General features: G+C 39.9%; 1 protein-coding gene across 1 annotated transcript; it reads right to left on the reverse strand.

The window, feature by feature from the left end:
* Positions 1-2703: 2703 nt before the first annotated feature.
* AMIGO2 (adhesion molecule with Ig like domain 2) lies at positions 2704-11408 on the reverse strand. Its single transcript, XM_042894190.1, has one exon. It carries the CDS (start codon positions 11192-11194, stop codon positions 9629-9631), a length of 1566 nt encoding a protein of 521 aa, XP_042750124.1. The 5' UTR covers positions 11195-11408; the 3' UTR covers positions 2704-9628.
* Positions 11409-13800: the final 2392 nt, after the last annotated feature.

Below are 13800 nucleotides of genomic sequence, written 5' to 3' on the forward strand. Positions count from 1 at the left end.
GCAGTTTTGTGTCAGCAATATACCATTGCTACTCAATGGAGCAGTGAGAGGTGACCACTCCTTCTCAGCAACAAGGCTTCAATCTTTGTAGCTAAAATCAGCATTTCTGACAGCCAGGAAAAGTCACCTGGCAAATCCTCACTGATCAGCAGGACTCCTTTCTGGCTATTACAGCAAAGAGCCAAATTTCGTGCTCTGGGTTCATATGTCAGGTTTTGGAGAGTCTTTCAGTATAGATGTTAGAGTTACATTAGTTTCCCTAGTTTGCCTGTCCTGAGGAAAACATTTATACTCTTTAACTCTAGATGAAACCTAAGCAGATGGAAGTGAGCTAAGAGCTGGGGAGTACTTCTGTGAAAATGTTACGATTATAGTAAGTAACATCATATATTTGAAAATACAGTCATTGTATATTGGCAACAATGCCAACTACCTGTGAAACTGGGAACTACTTGTGAAAGTATCTTCTCCTTAAAGTAAGAAGAACACTTATATTGCTGCCAGGCGATATTCAAAAAACATCCACAGTGTGGATGCAATATGGATATAATATGGACTGTAATGCTTTCTGGCTCAAGAAACCAAAATATTTTGCAGTTGTTCATGAATCAAGCTCCACAGAAATGCTCTGTGTCATAAAGTAGATGTTACTAAAATACCATTACATGGTATTTCTGTGGTTTTTATAAGAGGATCAATAAATGATTATTTTCAGTTTCCTACATTTGCATGAAGCTTCTTTTTAAAATCTTGTATGTCTAATCAAACTCCTCTCACAAGCTTTGGGAAAGAAAAGTATTCCTTATCAGAAAGATAAGGCTTGTTCTACTTTGCACGTTGGAACAACTGACCTTTGTGGCATCTGTAAGTTCCGGTGACAACTGCAGTTGTTCTGTCTGAGCACAGCCAGCAGTCAGAAGAGCTGTGTTTCTTCTGGCTTCCATGAGGACATGTGTTCTCACTGGCTGTTTGGGAAACCCTGGAGATCTATTTTCTACCTTTTTTATATCTCAATTATCACCATACAAGTGCATGCATTTCCTTGTTACTGTGTCAGCTCTTCTCCCACCACATGGGTGCAATGCTACTCGGCAAAGCCGATAGCTGCACACATACCCTGTTGCAATGTCACACTCTTTAGTGAATACATCTTTAAATATTGTTAATGTTAATTATAAAAACTATATAAATAATGTAGAATAATGTTAGATTACGTCTTTAGGGCACAGTTAATCTAGTTACTTGAGCTTCCACAGGAGGAAATAAAATTCTAAACACTCCTACCTTAATGACAACAATTAAGCCTCTCTCCTGAAAGTTATTTATTTTTCAAGCAAGGAGATAATCAGAAGTCTACTCAGCAAGACAGAAACTTAAGGAAATACCTGAGTCACTAGTCCTGTGCCATTCCTCACAAATCACTCAAGTTATCCACCACCTCTTAAGGAGATCATGGATTCATTCACAGTCATTTTCCCACTGTGAGAAAAGTCGCCTGCAACCACGAGATGATTCACTATTAAGGATAAAACCCAGAAAGTATTTCCTTTCTAGAATGTCTTCTCATTTGCAGGATTAAATGATCTGCACCTGCATTATTGAGACAAATAGTCTTCATTTGGTATCCAGGAGAAATTCATTAAGGCAGTATTAAGATATTTTCAAAAGCCTGCATCCCTTGTGAGGTTTAGGTACTGCTTTTACTTTCCAGTTTTCATATCTGATTCCTGCATGTTATTTTCACACCTTTAATTCAAAGGGCAGCATTTTCTCTGGCAAAAAGGTCTCTCTATGATATTTCTATTTTCAAAGACTGGAATGATCAACATGAGGAATTGGAGGAGCTCACTGCTTCTGGGCCATAAGGGAACAGGGCTGCCTTTGAGCACTAGACTTCACTCTGCCTATTAAACACAATTTTACTAAGAAAGAGGGCTCACACACATCACCCTGATGAATAGCATCCTTAATAGTGCAGCAGGGGATATATTCGCACTGATAATGGCAAATAATGTAATTTGGGATTCTCTGTAATATCTGAACATACACTTTGGAATGCTTACGTCTTACTGTGCCAGGCCTGTAGAAGAGTTATGGGAAATATATTATTCCTAGAGAATACAGTATTTTTGCATAGGACTAACCTGATGTTATAGAATACACTGAGTTGGAAGGGACCTATAAGAATCATCAAGTTCAGCTCCTGGCTCCACACAGGACGACCCCAAATTCCAACCCTTTGCTTTGAGACCGTTGTCCAGATAGTCCTTGAACTCTGGCAGTTTGGGGCCATGACCACAGCTGCCCTGGGAAGCCTGTTCCAAGGCCTAACCACTCAATGGTGAATAAAATTTTTGTAAACCCACCCTGCCCGTCCCCTGGTGCAGCTCCACACAGTTCCCTCGGTCCCTGTGGCTGTCACACAGAGCAGAGCTCAGCGCTGCCCCTCCGCTCCCTGTGAGGAGCTGCAGCTGCCACGACGCCTCCCCTCTGCTCCTTTTGCTCTGGGCTGAGCAAAAGGGACGAGGGACCAGGGACCTCAGCTCTGCACCTCGTACGTCCTGCCCTTTAGACTGCGTGATACTGTTGTATACACAAGACAGAGAGAGATCTACTCAAAGTTTTGAAGAATATGAAAATTGCATGGTAATGATGGGGTACTTTTATAACCACGTATTATGACGATTATGAGAATTTAAAAGCTTCTTTCTGTTACATTTCTTTATTAGGAAACAATTATAAATCAACATGAGCACTCCGAGTAAACAGTATATTGCTCCTTCTGGCTTGCTTTCCAACAATTTCTCCCCACATGGAAAGAATGGGGTCTGGCCACATGCACTCTTATCATCCCCAGGCACTTACATGCAGTGACAAGCATGATTGAGTTAGGAATTTATCAAAGGAGTCTACATACAGAAAACAACACTTCACAGTGGCAATTTTACAGATGGAGAACCAATGAATACATTTTCTCTAGTACAAAATGGTAATCTCAACATGCTAACTATAACAAAATTCTCAGAGAATAAATGATGACAAGTACATTCTACATACCTGCAACATTTCTTATATCAGAAATTTACTTCATCCAGGACAAAATTTTCTGACAGACCTTCTGTACATGGGCTAAAGTACTGTTATTCAGAAAAAAAAATGTGTTTGCCTATCTAGGTTAAGGGAAGAAGCCTGTTTTCACAACTGATAGGAAGTAGGTGTTGATGAAAACCAGGCTGAGTCTGCACTAGGTGCAAATTAATAGCTGAGACTGCTAAAAGACAAAAACATTAGAGCATTAAATGACAAAAATGACTGTTTTTATTAGATGCAATGATTTCTGATATTTTTCTGTATTTTCTTTTTCTGTAGTGGGCTAGAAACCTTAAGAAAGTTATACACCACAAATGTAGCAACAGTAATAGCAGCATATCTAAATATATTTTTAAAATGTGAAATGATATACAGGACAGCATACTCAACAAATCAGCTTATCTCTACAGTACATATGGATCATGGATTCCATTCACTGCAACATGATCATTTTGCTCAAATTGTATGCAGTGATTATCTGTGCTTGAAAATAAACAGGGGAGAGGGGAAGCAGATGCTTGGAAAAATAGATCAGCCATCTCTTCAGCATATGGACAAAAAAGAAAGGAGATGAAATCAACGGCAAGTTCTCGCATTCGAAAATTACAAATCTGTATAAATATGTAGGACTGCAACAACTAATGTCATTCACTTGATCTCATAAATATTTATTTAAAAATTGTTTGAAGGGATTTCAGGCAATAGCTCAAATATTTTAATTTCTGCTTTAACAAACAACATCAGTGAAGCAAGTATACCCTCTGCTCTTTTGATAAACACCATCAACAGGAGTCAGCCCTGACTGACAAGCTTGAGAACGCTAGCAGCAGTAGTTAATGCCAGACCAACACTGCTCTCTACATGGCTTCAGCCCGAGAGAACCTCTGTTCTGGCACTAAAATCAAGCAGAAAGACAGCTTTGTTTCCTTCCCACTGAGAGTTAGGCAACCACTGGCTGCCTATTTGTTTTAAATACTCAGTTTTTTAAAAATACAACAAAAACAGCAGTTACTACTGATTCTAGCACCAGTTAAAAAGAGCAAAGAGGACAAAAGTCAGTCCGGTCTGAGCTCTACCTAGTGCTGTAAAACCCTTTGCTCCAAGTGCAAAAGGCTAATTGAGCTGCTCCAGGCAACAGTGGTGCTTATCTCAGTTAATTTATTTTGTGGCACATTATTGCCAGCAGCACCTCCGCTACCAGGGAAAGTGATAGAAATCCTTTTGTTGCTGTGGAAGGACATTGTGACTTAAGCAGAGGGCAGTGTTTACACTCATGGAGGCTCTGTGCTGTGCAGGAGCACACATCAGAGCCCCAACCCCCTTCTGGAACAGCTGTCTAAGGTTTCTTTTGTTCGGGTGAGCATTTCGGTTTTAGACTCCACTGGCTATTAACCTTTGAGGAAATAAGCTGGTAGCTCTTGAACACGCGCATTCATTCTTTTCTCACTGCTCTTCCCCTCTCCTAAGCTCTCCAGTAGGGATGGACACAGCAGCAGCTGTAGTGCTCCAAGCATAGCTCCAAAGTGCGGATAAAGGCACCAAACTGGGAAGGCAATCTGTGGTAGAGCTAAATGAAGATTTCAATTGAGTTTGTTGATTGAGCTAATCTGATTAAAGAAAGCTTGTCTAGGAAATCTTCCTGCTTGTCTAGGAAAGGTCTGCATGATGCAATTTGGCTCTAGCTTGCCAAAGAGCTACTTTGAGATGATTCTGAGCTGTCCTCAGAAATGTTCATGCTGGCTGGACAGCTTCTCTGTATACCAGATTTGCTTTATGCTAACAGAGTTCTCTCACATTATTGTCTGTTTTAAAATCAGTTTAATTTGATGCAAAAAAAAGTTGTGTGAATAACGTTACTTCTTTAAAAAATAGAAATTAAAAAATAAAGAGCTGTATGTGCTCATCATATTAAGTCAGTCAAATGCGACAGAAAATTTCAGTTAAATTAACAAAAGCATGTCTATACCTGGTTAATTTCATGCTTGATCAAAGAAAATAATCAACAAATGACTTTTCCTGATATCTGTGTGTCATCAAACTGACTCTACCGTTCTTGACCACCTTCTCCTCCCCTACCAAATGTAGTTTACTTCATCAGGAGAAGTAAAAGAGAAAGTATTTACTCCAGTTGATTATGTTATTCTGCAAAAGGATGGAAGACATATTTGTGAGGGAAAAAGATCTACCTAAGAAAACGAGAGCATAAAACAGTAATTCAAAAGGAAATAAGATTTTCTCCATTGCATCTGTTTAATATTAAAATTAGAGATTTATACCAAGGAAGACAGTCCTCTATCTATGACATGATCTCTTCAGCAAGGCTGGGGTATCTTTTCTTCAGAAACAAACACCGATACTCTTGCACTTTAATTTTGTATGGATCACTTTCAGATCAAGACTCTCCAAAATACCAAAAAAAAAAACAAACCCCAAAACTGTATTTAGGCAAACTTATAAAGCACTTAATTTTATGATTTCTGTAATGCACCCACTGAAGATAAGAACTCAGATATTAGCCCTTATAAAAATATGAATTGAACTTTGAACAAAATGATTTCTTGATCTCATCACCTAATTCTCACATTTCCATTTTTATCCATATCTGAGCCCCACCGGACTAATGACAAAACATAAAAATAGTGGAAACATACAAAAATGATTTCAACATGCACTACTGTGGGGTATCTGCCTTAGCAAGGGCACTGCACTCAATAATCTTTTGAGGTCCTTTCCAACTCCCTCAGTTACATGATTCTGTAATTCTGATGCACTCTTCTCTTTCACTCCATATGTAATAATTCAAGCATTATTTAAAAAAAAAAAAAAAGTAATATCTTAATTGCTGAAAAAATATATATATTTTCATAAATGAAAAGCATATCCTGTCTTCTTAAAAGCTACTATGGCCAATTCTTATAATTTAGAAGCTATTTGGAAACAGCTGTTTGGATATATCAATTAAATTGATCCAGCAACTTGGTGGCAGGTCCAGAAGCTATCTTCAGCAAGACAATCTTAACACAGAAAACAATTAAGGACCAGGTTGGAAATGGTTCCTGCATCTGCCATAGCCAAATGGTGAAAGATCAGCCTTTAATACCCCCAGTCTCACTAAAAAGAGAAGTGTGCTGGCAGGGATGGCTGGTGGTTATCCAAAGATAATAGTCACTTCTGAATTACTTTAGAGAAGGCCATAATGGCACACTTTGGCTCTGCTTCCTTCAAGATCAAGTTTATTTCCCATCAATTCAAGGACAGCAGAGGTTATTAGGAATACACATGCTACAGTCAAGATAAAAAAGCACCTTGTAGGAGTTTGATTTACTATAATATGAATAAACTTGTGCTATCCTTAATGAAAATTTATGCTTTAATTACAGTTTGGCCTAAGATTTTGCTTGTTCAGAAAAATGAGCTGTAAGTTAGTTTTTTGACACCATCATTAGCAATCCTTAGAAATCTATTTTTTTTAAAAAAAGCATTAACGAGATGATAGACAGCACAGAGCACTGTTTACCCAATAAGCTAGTGGTGAACATCTGGCTGCAAGGACATGGCACTGGCTGTCATAACCAACAATAGATGAAGGGCTGGTGTCAGGAAAGCACTCCGGGACTCCCTCAACTTCCAGCTCCATTGGTAACTGTTACATACAGTTGAGGGGCAGACATTCATTACATTTTGTGAGGTGGTCACCATCAGATACTTAGCCTTACTGAGGTCAGGAGGAGCAGTCAACACCTTGCAGAAGTGATCTCACCCTGCATTAAAAATGTCCTTCAGCTCTTTGGTGTTTGCTGGAAGCTGTGACATGAAAACCAAGACAAGGACTAATGGGAAGGCAAGGTGGTAGGACACCTTCTCCAAAGGCTTCAGTTCTACCACCTTGCTCATATTCACAATTGCAACTCTGAGCACTGTGAAGCAGTCACTGAAATACAGCCAATTAATGAGAGCAAATACCCACTGCCCAGATCAACACTCTGCTCCAGTCATCTGACAGCATTGCTCTGATCCCACAAAACCTGATACTCTTGGGATCTCTCCTTTTTTTTAAAAAAAAAAAAATTTTATTTTATTTTTAAGATTATCTGGAGTTTCTAAAAGCTGCGTTAGTTCAAGGCAGTGTCACTGTCACATGAGTGGGGGGGCGGTCATATGCCCAGCCCAGCCGCAGAGGAGAGAAGCAGAGCTGGCAAGCAGCCACACAGGCACCAGGCTGCTTGCTTTTCCAGGCCAACTTGGAATTGACCATCAGAGCTCTTGTAAACACAGAAATCCAGGTCAATTAATGTTATGTATGACAACAGATCATAACATCTGCCCAGAGCTGTAACTGATATGCTCAGCTTTCCCTAGGAATATTTGCCTCAGTTTCCTGCTCTGTCTCTTCATAGTTTCAGCCCTGTCCCGTGGTCCCCTCTTTGCATGAATTGGAGAGCACAGCAGCAGATCATGCAGCTTATTTAAAGTCTTCACAATAACCTTGAGAAGGAGACAGGGTCTTAAAAGTCAGGACTTTCCCTCATCAACAGATGGCCAAATTATATCTCTGATTTCAGTGAAGATAATCAATGTTTTTTTACATCAGACCTTACATGTAAACTTTCTGATTTTGTGTTAATGTCCATAAGCAGATAAAAAACACTACTCAATAGCAGAAGCTGTTTTAAATTTATGTAGATAAATGTATAAGTAAAAGACCCAAACCGTGATGATCTTTCTCTTCTAAATACACATTATTCTGCTCCTGGAAAAAGAATTTCCATCTTACATTTCCCTGAATAGCTGAATCAAAATCTCTTGCAGTTCTTTACTTCCACGTACATTGTGCACATCACAGCAATAACATTTCCTGATCTAAACTGTTTTCCAGCCTGCTTGCTTTCAGACAATTAGCTACACAGGACTTCTCCATAACAAATCAATTGCTAATAGCTTTGGCTAGGATGAATGTAAGCTTGAGCATGATGACACGCCTCTCAAAGGAAATCACAAAAAATGCAAGTGAATATTACGGTAAGTGTCAGAAGAATAAATTACAGTTGCCATGTCATATGGTCCTTTGACTGATTTTGTTCATCCTTTTCCACTTCAGTACATTCCCCAAAGTCATAATGAGTCAGACACACTTCAATTTTCTTTAGCAAGCTGTAATTCTTTGTAAAACTCCTTTGAAGTTGGCAGCATTCAATGCAAGAAAAACAGGCAAAGTCCTGCCCAGTCCAAAGGTAAGCAAACTTTAAATAAAAAATGGAAATTGCAATGATAACAGTATATTCTTTACAATAACATAACACTTCACATAACCAGTGCTGCATGATCAACCTGGGATAATTTTACTGGGTTCATAAACTTTGGCAGTGATGCATCTGGGCAAGGAGAGAAGCAGTACATATAAGACAGGGCCAAGTCTAGAGAAAAACCACACTTTCTGAATTCACTGTGAGAAAATTATTCTGTAATATAAAGAAATGTATCAAAAGAGTGCATTTCCCCCTTCAGTAAAATAAATAAATAATCAGGGAAGCAAATTTTGTGAAATTGATGGAAAGCTGCACAATGAAAAAATAAAATGAGATTCTACCCTCACACTGCGAAATTATCTCTAAGCAGTAGTGACCCACTCCTAAGATGAAGCAGGAGCCCTGGGGACAGTGGCAAGCTTGTTCACCGTATGTGACACCATGCATACTGTGAGCAGTGCGGGATAGGACAACTGATAACAAGCAATCAGGTTATTACAGCTTAATGAGTTCCTGATGATTAGCTTGAGTTCTAATAACTGACAACTTTTATTCCTCTACTAATACAACTAAAATATAGCAAGTTAACTTTCACCAGTTTTTTCATGCATATATTTAAAAACCAATATAAGCAGTTTTCATGAGTAATTCCTCGATTAAGTTGTAAGTAAAATGAATACAACATCCCCTCCCCTTAAGGGTTTCAAACAGTTATTGGCAAATATGGTGACGGCCATAAATATTTATCCTGTACTGCTAGGCATCCTGAGAGCAAGTCTAATCTTTTTGTTCAGATCAGTCTTGGAAAACACATTTCCTCAATGATTTTAAAGTGGGCCTGTAAGAGGAACTTGAGGAAAGCTACACACTTTCCTCCATAGCCACCTAAGTTTGCTCATGTGGTCCCTGTAGATGAGCAGGATGCTCAGAACAACTGTGAGCCTTGTGTGGGGTCAGCCTCTGCTCCGAGGCTGTATGCACTGGAAGCAGCACTAACTGTGGATGAGAGATGGCTGTGTGTGTCCCAGAGATTAATAGGCAAGCCTAGGATTGCACTGAAAATACTCACGTCAATGCCATGCTGTTGGCTTTTCTCAAGCAAGGTTTCACTTGTAATCACAAACAGAGGAGTCGAAGCTCAAGAACAGACAATAGATGCTTTTTTTAAAACATTTTCTCTCTTTATTTCTTTTTCCTGATAGTTTCTCTCTTTATTTCTTTTTCCTGATAGTTGCTACAAGCAAAGGAGGTATTCAGAAATATAACGGCACAATACAAATACAGGCAGCAAACTAAGTTGATGGCATGAAAGGTGTATCTGAGAACACAGAGTTGACAGAATCAGAGTCGGATTTTGTTCGAGTAGTTTTTAAGATACTCTCAGCAATGACATTGTCATTAGGAAACAGTTTTACTTTCCCATTCTGACTGTGTTTTGGTTCATGTACGGGTTCCAGAAAAACCACTCGTTTGCCAGTGCTGGCCTTCTTCTCATCAGCAGGCAGCTCTTGGGGCGGTGTGGAGTTCAGTATGGATGTGTGGGCACTGCTTTGGTTCAGCTTCCTCTTCCTCCTCTTCGTCTTACATTGACACGGACAGGGGGTCAGGTAGAGATAAAGCAGTACTAAAACAATACTGGCTACGCAGGCAGCAAGGGTGGTAAAAGCTGTATTAAATGCTTCATGAGCATGAGGCCTGTTAACTGTGAAATTGCTGACATTTATTCTAACCTCTATGGTTTCATTTAATAGTCTTTTCTTATTTATTGCAGTGCAGGAGTACAGCCCAGAGTCCTCTAGCTGGGCATCAATTATCTCCAGGCTCCCATTATGAAACACCCTAAATTTGTTGGTCTCCATGTCTGGCTCCAGCAATTTATTCTCTGGACTAACCCAAACGAAGTGTGTGCCTGCATCGCTGATTCTGCTGTCACAGTGAACGATCAGCCTGTCACCCACCTGGGCATCATGAATAAATCCAAAGGCTTGAAAAGAGCTGTTGATGGTGCTTTCAGAGCAGTTGAGAAAGTTGTCATGCAGTAAAGGCTGTTTGTTGTAACCTCTTGGATCGGATCGCAATAAACAGGTGTACTCACTTTTGAAGTCCACCACAGAGCTGAAGTGCCTTTGATACCAGAAGATGAGCATGGAGTGCAGTGTGCAGTCACAATGAAATGGGTTGCCGTGAAGATAAACTCCGCTAAGATGTTTGGCTGGCACTGAACTCAGGCGCTGAATAGGTATCGACTGGATGTGATTAAAGGAAATGTCCATCAATAGGAGTTCTGTCAGCTTGTGCTTTCCAACAAACAGGTCCAATGGGAAATGCAAGAGCAAGTTATAGCTTAAATACAGTTTCTGTAATCTGTACAGTCCTCCAAAGGCTGAAGACTCTATATGCGTTATCTGATTGTTGTAAAGCAGAAGAACTTCCAGGGCCCCCAGCTCCTGAAATACAGGGCTGCCCAGTGTCTTCAGGCTGTTGGACGACAAGTCTAGGTACTTCAGGTTTGGGGTTGTGGAAAAGCTTCCAGTGATAATGCTGCTAATGCTGTTATGATTGATTATTAAAGTGTTCAGCTTCTCAAACAGCACTGGGACCCATTCAGGCTCTAAGAATCCAATTCTGTTATAACTCAGATCCAGCCTTTTCATACTTCTATAGAGATTTCCTGGCACCCGAGAGAGGTTCTTATTGGTGCAGCTTACAATATCGCTGGCACAGATGCAGGCTGTTGGACACATCCCTGGGGCACTGCCACTGACACTCACTGCAAAGACCAAGAGGCATGCCAGTGCTCTGCAGTTCACCTTACAGGCTCCAAGTCGAGTATGAAGTGCCCAGCAGTTTAAAGACATTGTCGCTGGCTCTTAGCTGGCTCCCAGTACTCCTTGCCACAGACTGTACGTGCTGTTAGCTGTGCACAAAGGAAGAATACAGAGGTACAGCATGTTAACCTTTAAGATTCATACCCTGCCTAATTTCTTGTGCATGTCTTCTCAGTAAATTCTTAATTCTTAATTAATTATTAGAGTTTCATATGCTTAGTTACAAAATCTAGCTGTTGTAATCTTAGTGTTGTTTTTTTGTAAATATGAAATTCAGCACTTACTTGTAATTTGTATTACAGGTTTTTTTTGTTTTTTGTTTTTTGTTTTTGTTTTTTTTTTTTTTGTTTTGTTTTCATAAAATGCAACCAGTCTTCAGTCTTGAACCAAGGAATGCAATTTCTGACAATTTAAAATCAGGAATGTTTATCTGTGGAACATAACTGGGCAATGGTATGCCCCAGGTATTTCCAAATCAACCCAGACAGAAAACAATGGATGCAGAATAAAAACCAACCAACCAACCAACCACAACAACAACAACAAAACCCTTTATAAAAAAATATTTTCTTGCCTAGCAAAGTGTAGTTGCAACATGTGTTTCTTCCCAATCAGAGAATGAAATTTTGAATACTCAGCATTAAGTGTCTTTAAAGAACCCAAATTCCATGTTCAGTAATGCATCGTACAGGTAGCATCAGCCTGTTTTTAAAGACATACAAGATGACTGAATTGGGTTTATGTGGCAAGGTTTTGGTAGAACTGGGCTTCAATGATGGCCTCAGTGAGCAGAGCTGGGAGAGCTGCAGTCCATGGGAAACCCGCATGGGATCAGTTTGGGCAGGATGGCATCTGTGGGAGGACATGTGGAGCAGAGGAGAGGCAGAGATGAAGCATCATGGGCTGACAGCAGCCCCCATTCCCTGTTCCCCTGTACTGGGGGAGGAAGTAGAAAAGGATAGATGGGGATGGAAGATATTTTCAGGTGGTTTTTAGTACTCACTGCTCTAGTCTGTCAGCAACAGGCAATAAATTATATTGATCTCCCTACACTGAATCTGCTGTATCCGTGATGGTAAATGGGGACTGATCTCCCTTATCTAAACACTTGAGCTTTTTCCATTGAACGTTGTCCTCATCTTCCTTTTGAGGAGGAAAGAACAGTGTGGTGGAAATTAGCTGCCACCAGGGTGAAACCACCACCACATCCAACAGGAATGTTTCACATTCTGTTGCTTTTACATTAGCCAAAATAATAGTAGAGGAGAAAAATTTTCCACGCTGGTGCCCACCTCAAGCAGAAGTCTGGGGAACTTTCGGTTAGGATGACTCAACTGTTTCACTGAAGTCATTAAAGGGAAAAATATTTTGCTCATATTTAAGTATTAAGAACAAAATCTACCATACTCTTTTTTGAGAATATTTTAGTGTCACTACAACTTGAAGCAGGGACTCAAAATTTGACAGGGTAGTGGTTCTGTGCCAAGGTATATGGTTTTTGATTATTTTTTTTTGCCATCTCCTAGGAAAATCTACACATAATTAGCAGAGTAATTAACATTTCTGTTCACTCTTGCTCTCCCTGGATATCTGTTCAGAGTTTGCCACTAAATTCCCAGGTGAATCAATATGCATTGATTATCCCCACCCTTTCATAGATCAAATGTGGTATTCAACTCCCACATACCGAACTTGTTCTCATTTCTCTGATCTCACCCACCCGTTGGTACAGTATGAGGAGGACAACCCCACCAACATCTGCTCTGTGCTGCTGATTGTGGCTGTGTCCCAGAGCTGGGAGATGGGAGGCTGCCTGTGGGCAGCAGGGAGAAACAAATGGAAATCAAGTGGAGAGGAGCAGAATAAAAGGAGAAGTTGTACTCTATTGACGAGGGGAGGTGGGTGAAGAAAGGACAGAAGTGTTAAAATCAAGATCTAAAGTGTGGAGGACTAATGTAGAGATGCAGCCAAAGAAGGAGTTAAGGGGAAAAGGAAGGTAAAAAATGCACAGGGAAGGAAGGGTAAAATCAGGAAAGAAGGATTCTGCCAGTGGAGCATCATTATTGTAACTAATGAAGCAACTAGGATTCAATAGTTAAGAAGCCATGAGCACGCAGAAATCCTGTAAAGCAGATAAGACAAAAGTAGATAGGAAAGGGATAAAAGGACATGAGGAGGATTGAGAATAAGAGAGGCAAATGTTTCAAGAGGCAAATCTTGGAACACACTTCTCCAGAGAATTTGCATTTGCTACTTGTGAACCTAAGATTGTCTATGCAGTCAATTTATGTGAAATGCACTAATTTCTACTCACCTCTCAGTTCCTTATTCCCCTCCTCTCTAACCCTCTGCCAAGCTGGCAGGTGCTGTCTTCTGCCAACAAGACATCTACTCATAAGCCAAATTGTAGAAGATGTGCTATGAATCCAGAGAGTTGAACCTTCTAATGACTCATTAAAAGAAGAAATATGAAGGCAGCAGAAGGGGAGAATTCGCCCTTCATGAAAATTTATATATACAATGTGTTTAAATGCTCGCATTCCCAAAAACTATATTAAGAGAATAATAGGACTTCCAAGTCAAGTATTTAAAAATTGAAGTGTCACAATTAAGGTTTTCTGTGCCAATTTAGACTC

The sequence above is a fragment of the Lagopus leucura genome, unplaced genomic scaffold (assembly GCF_019238085.1).
Source record: "Lagopus leucura isolate 7727_CA_CO unplaced genomic scaffold, USGS_WTPT01 35875-0_obj-0_obj, whole genome shotgun sequence".
NCBI lineage: Eukaryota > Metazoa > Chordata > Aves > Galliformes > Phasianidae > Lagopus > Lagopus leucura.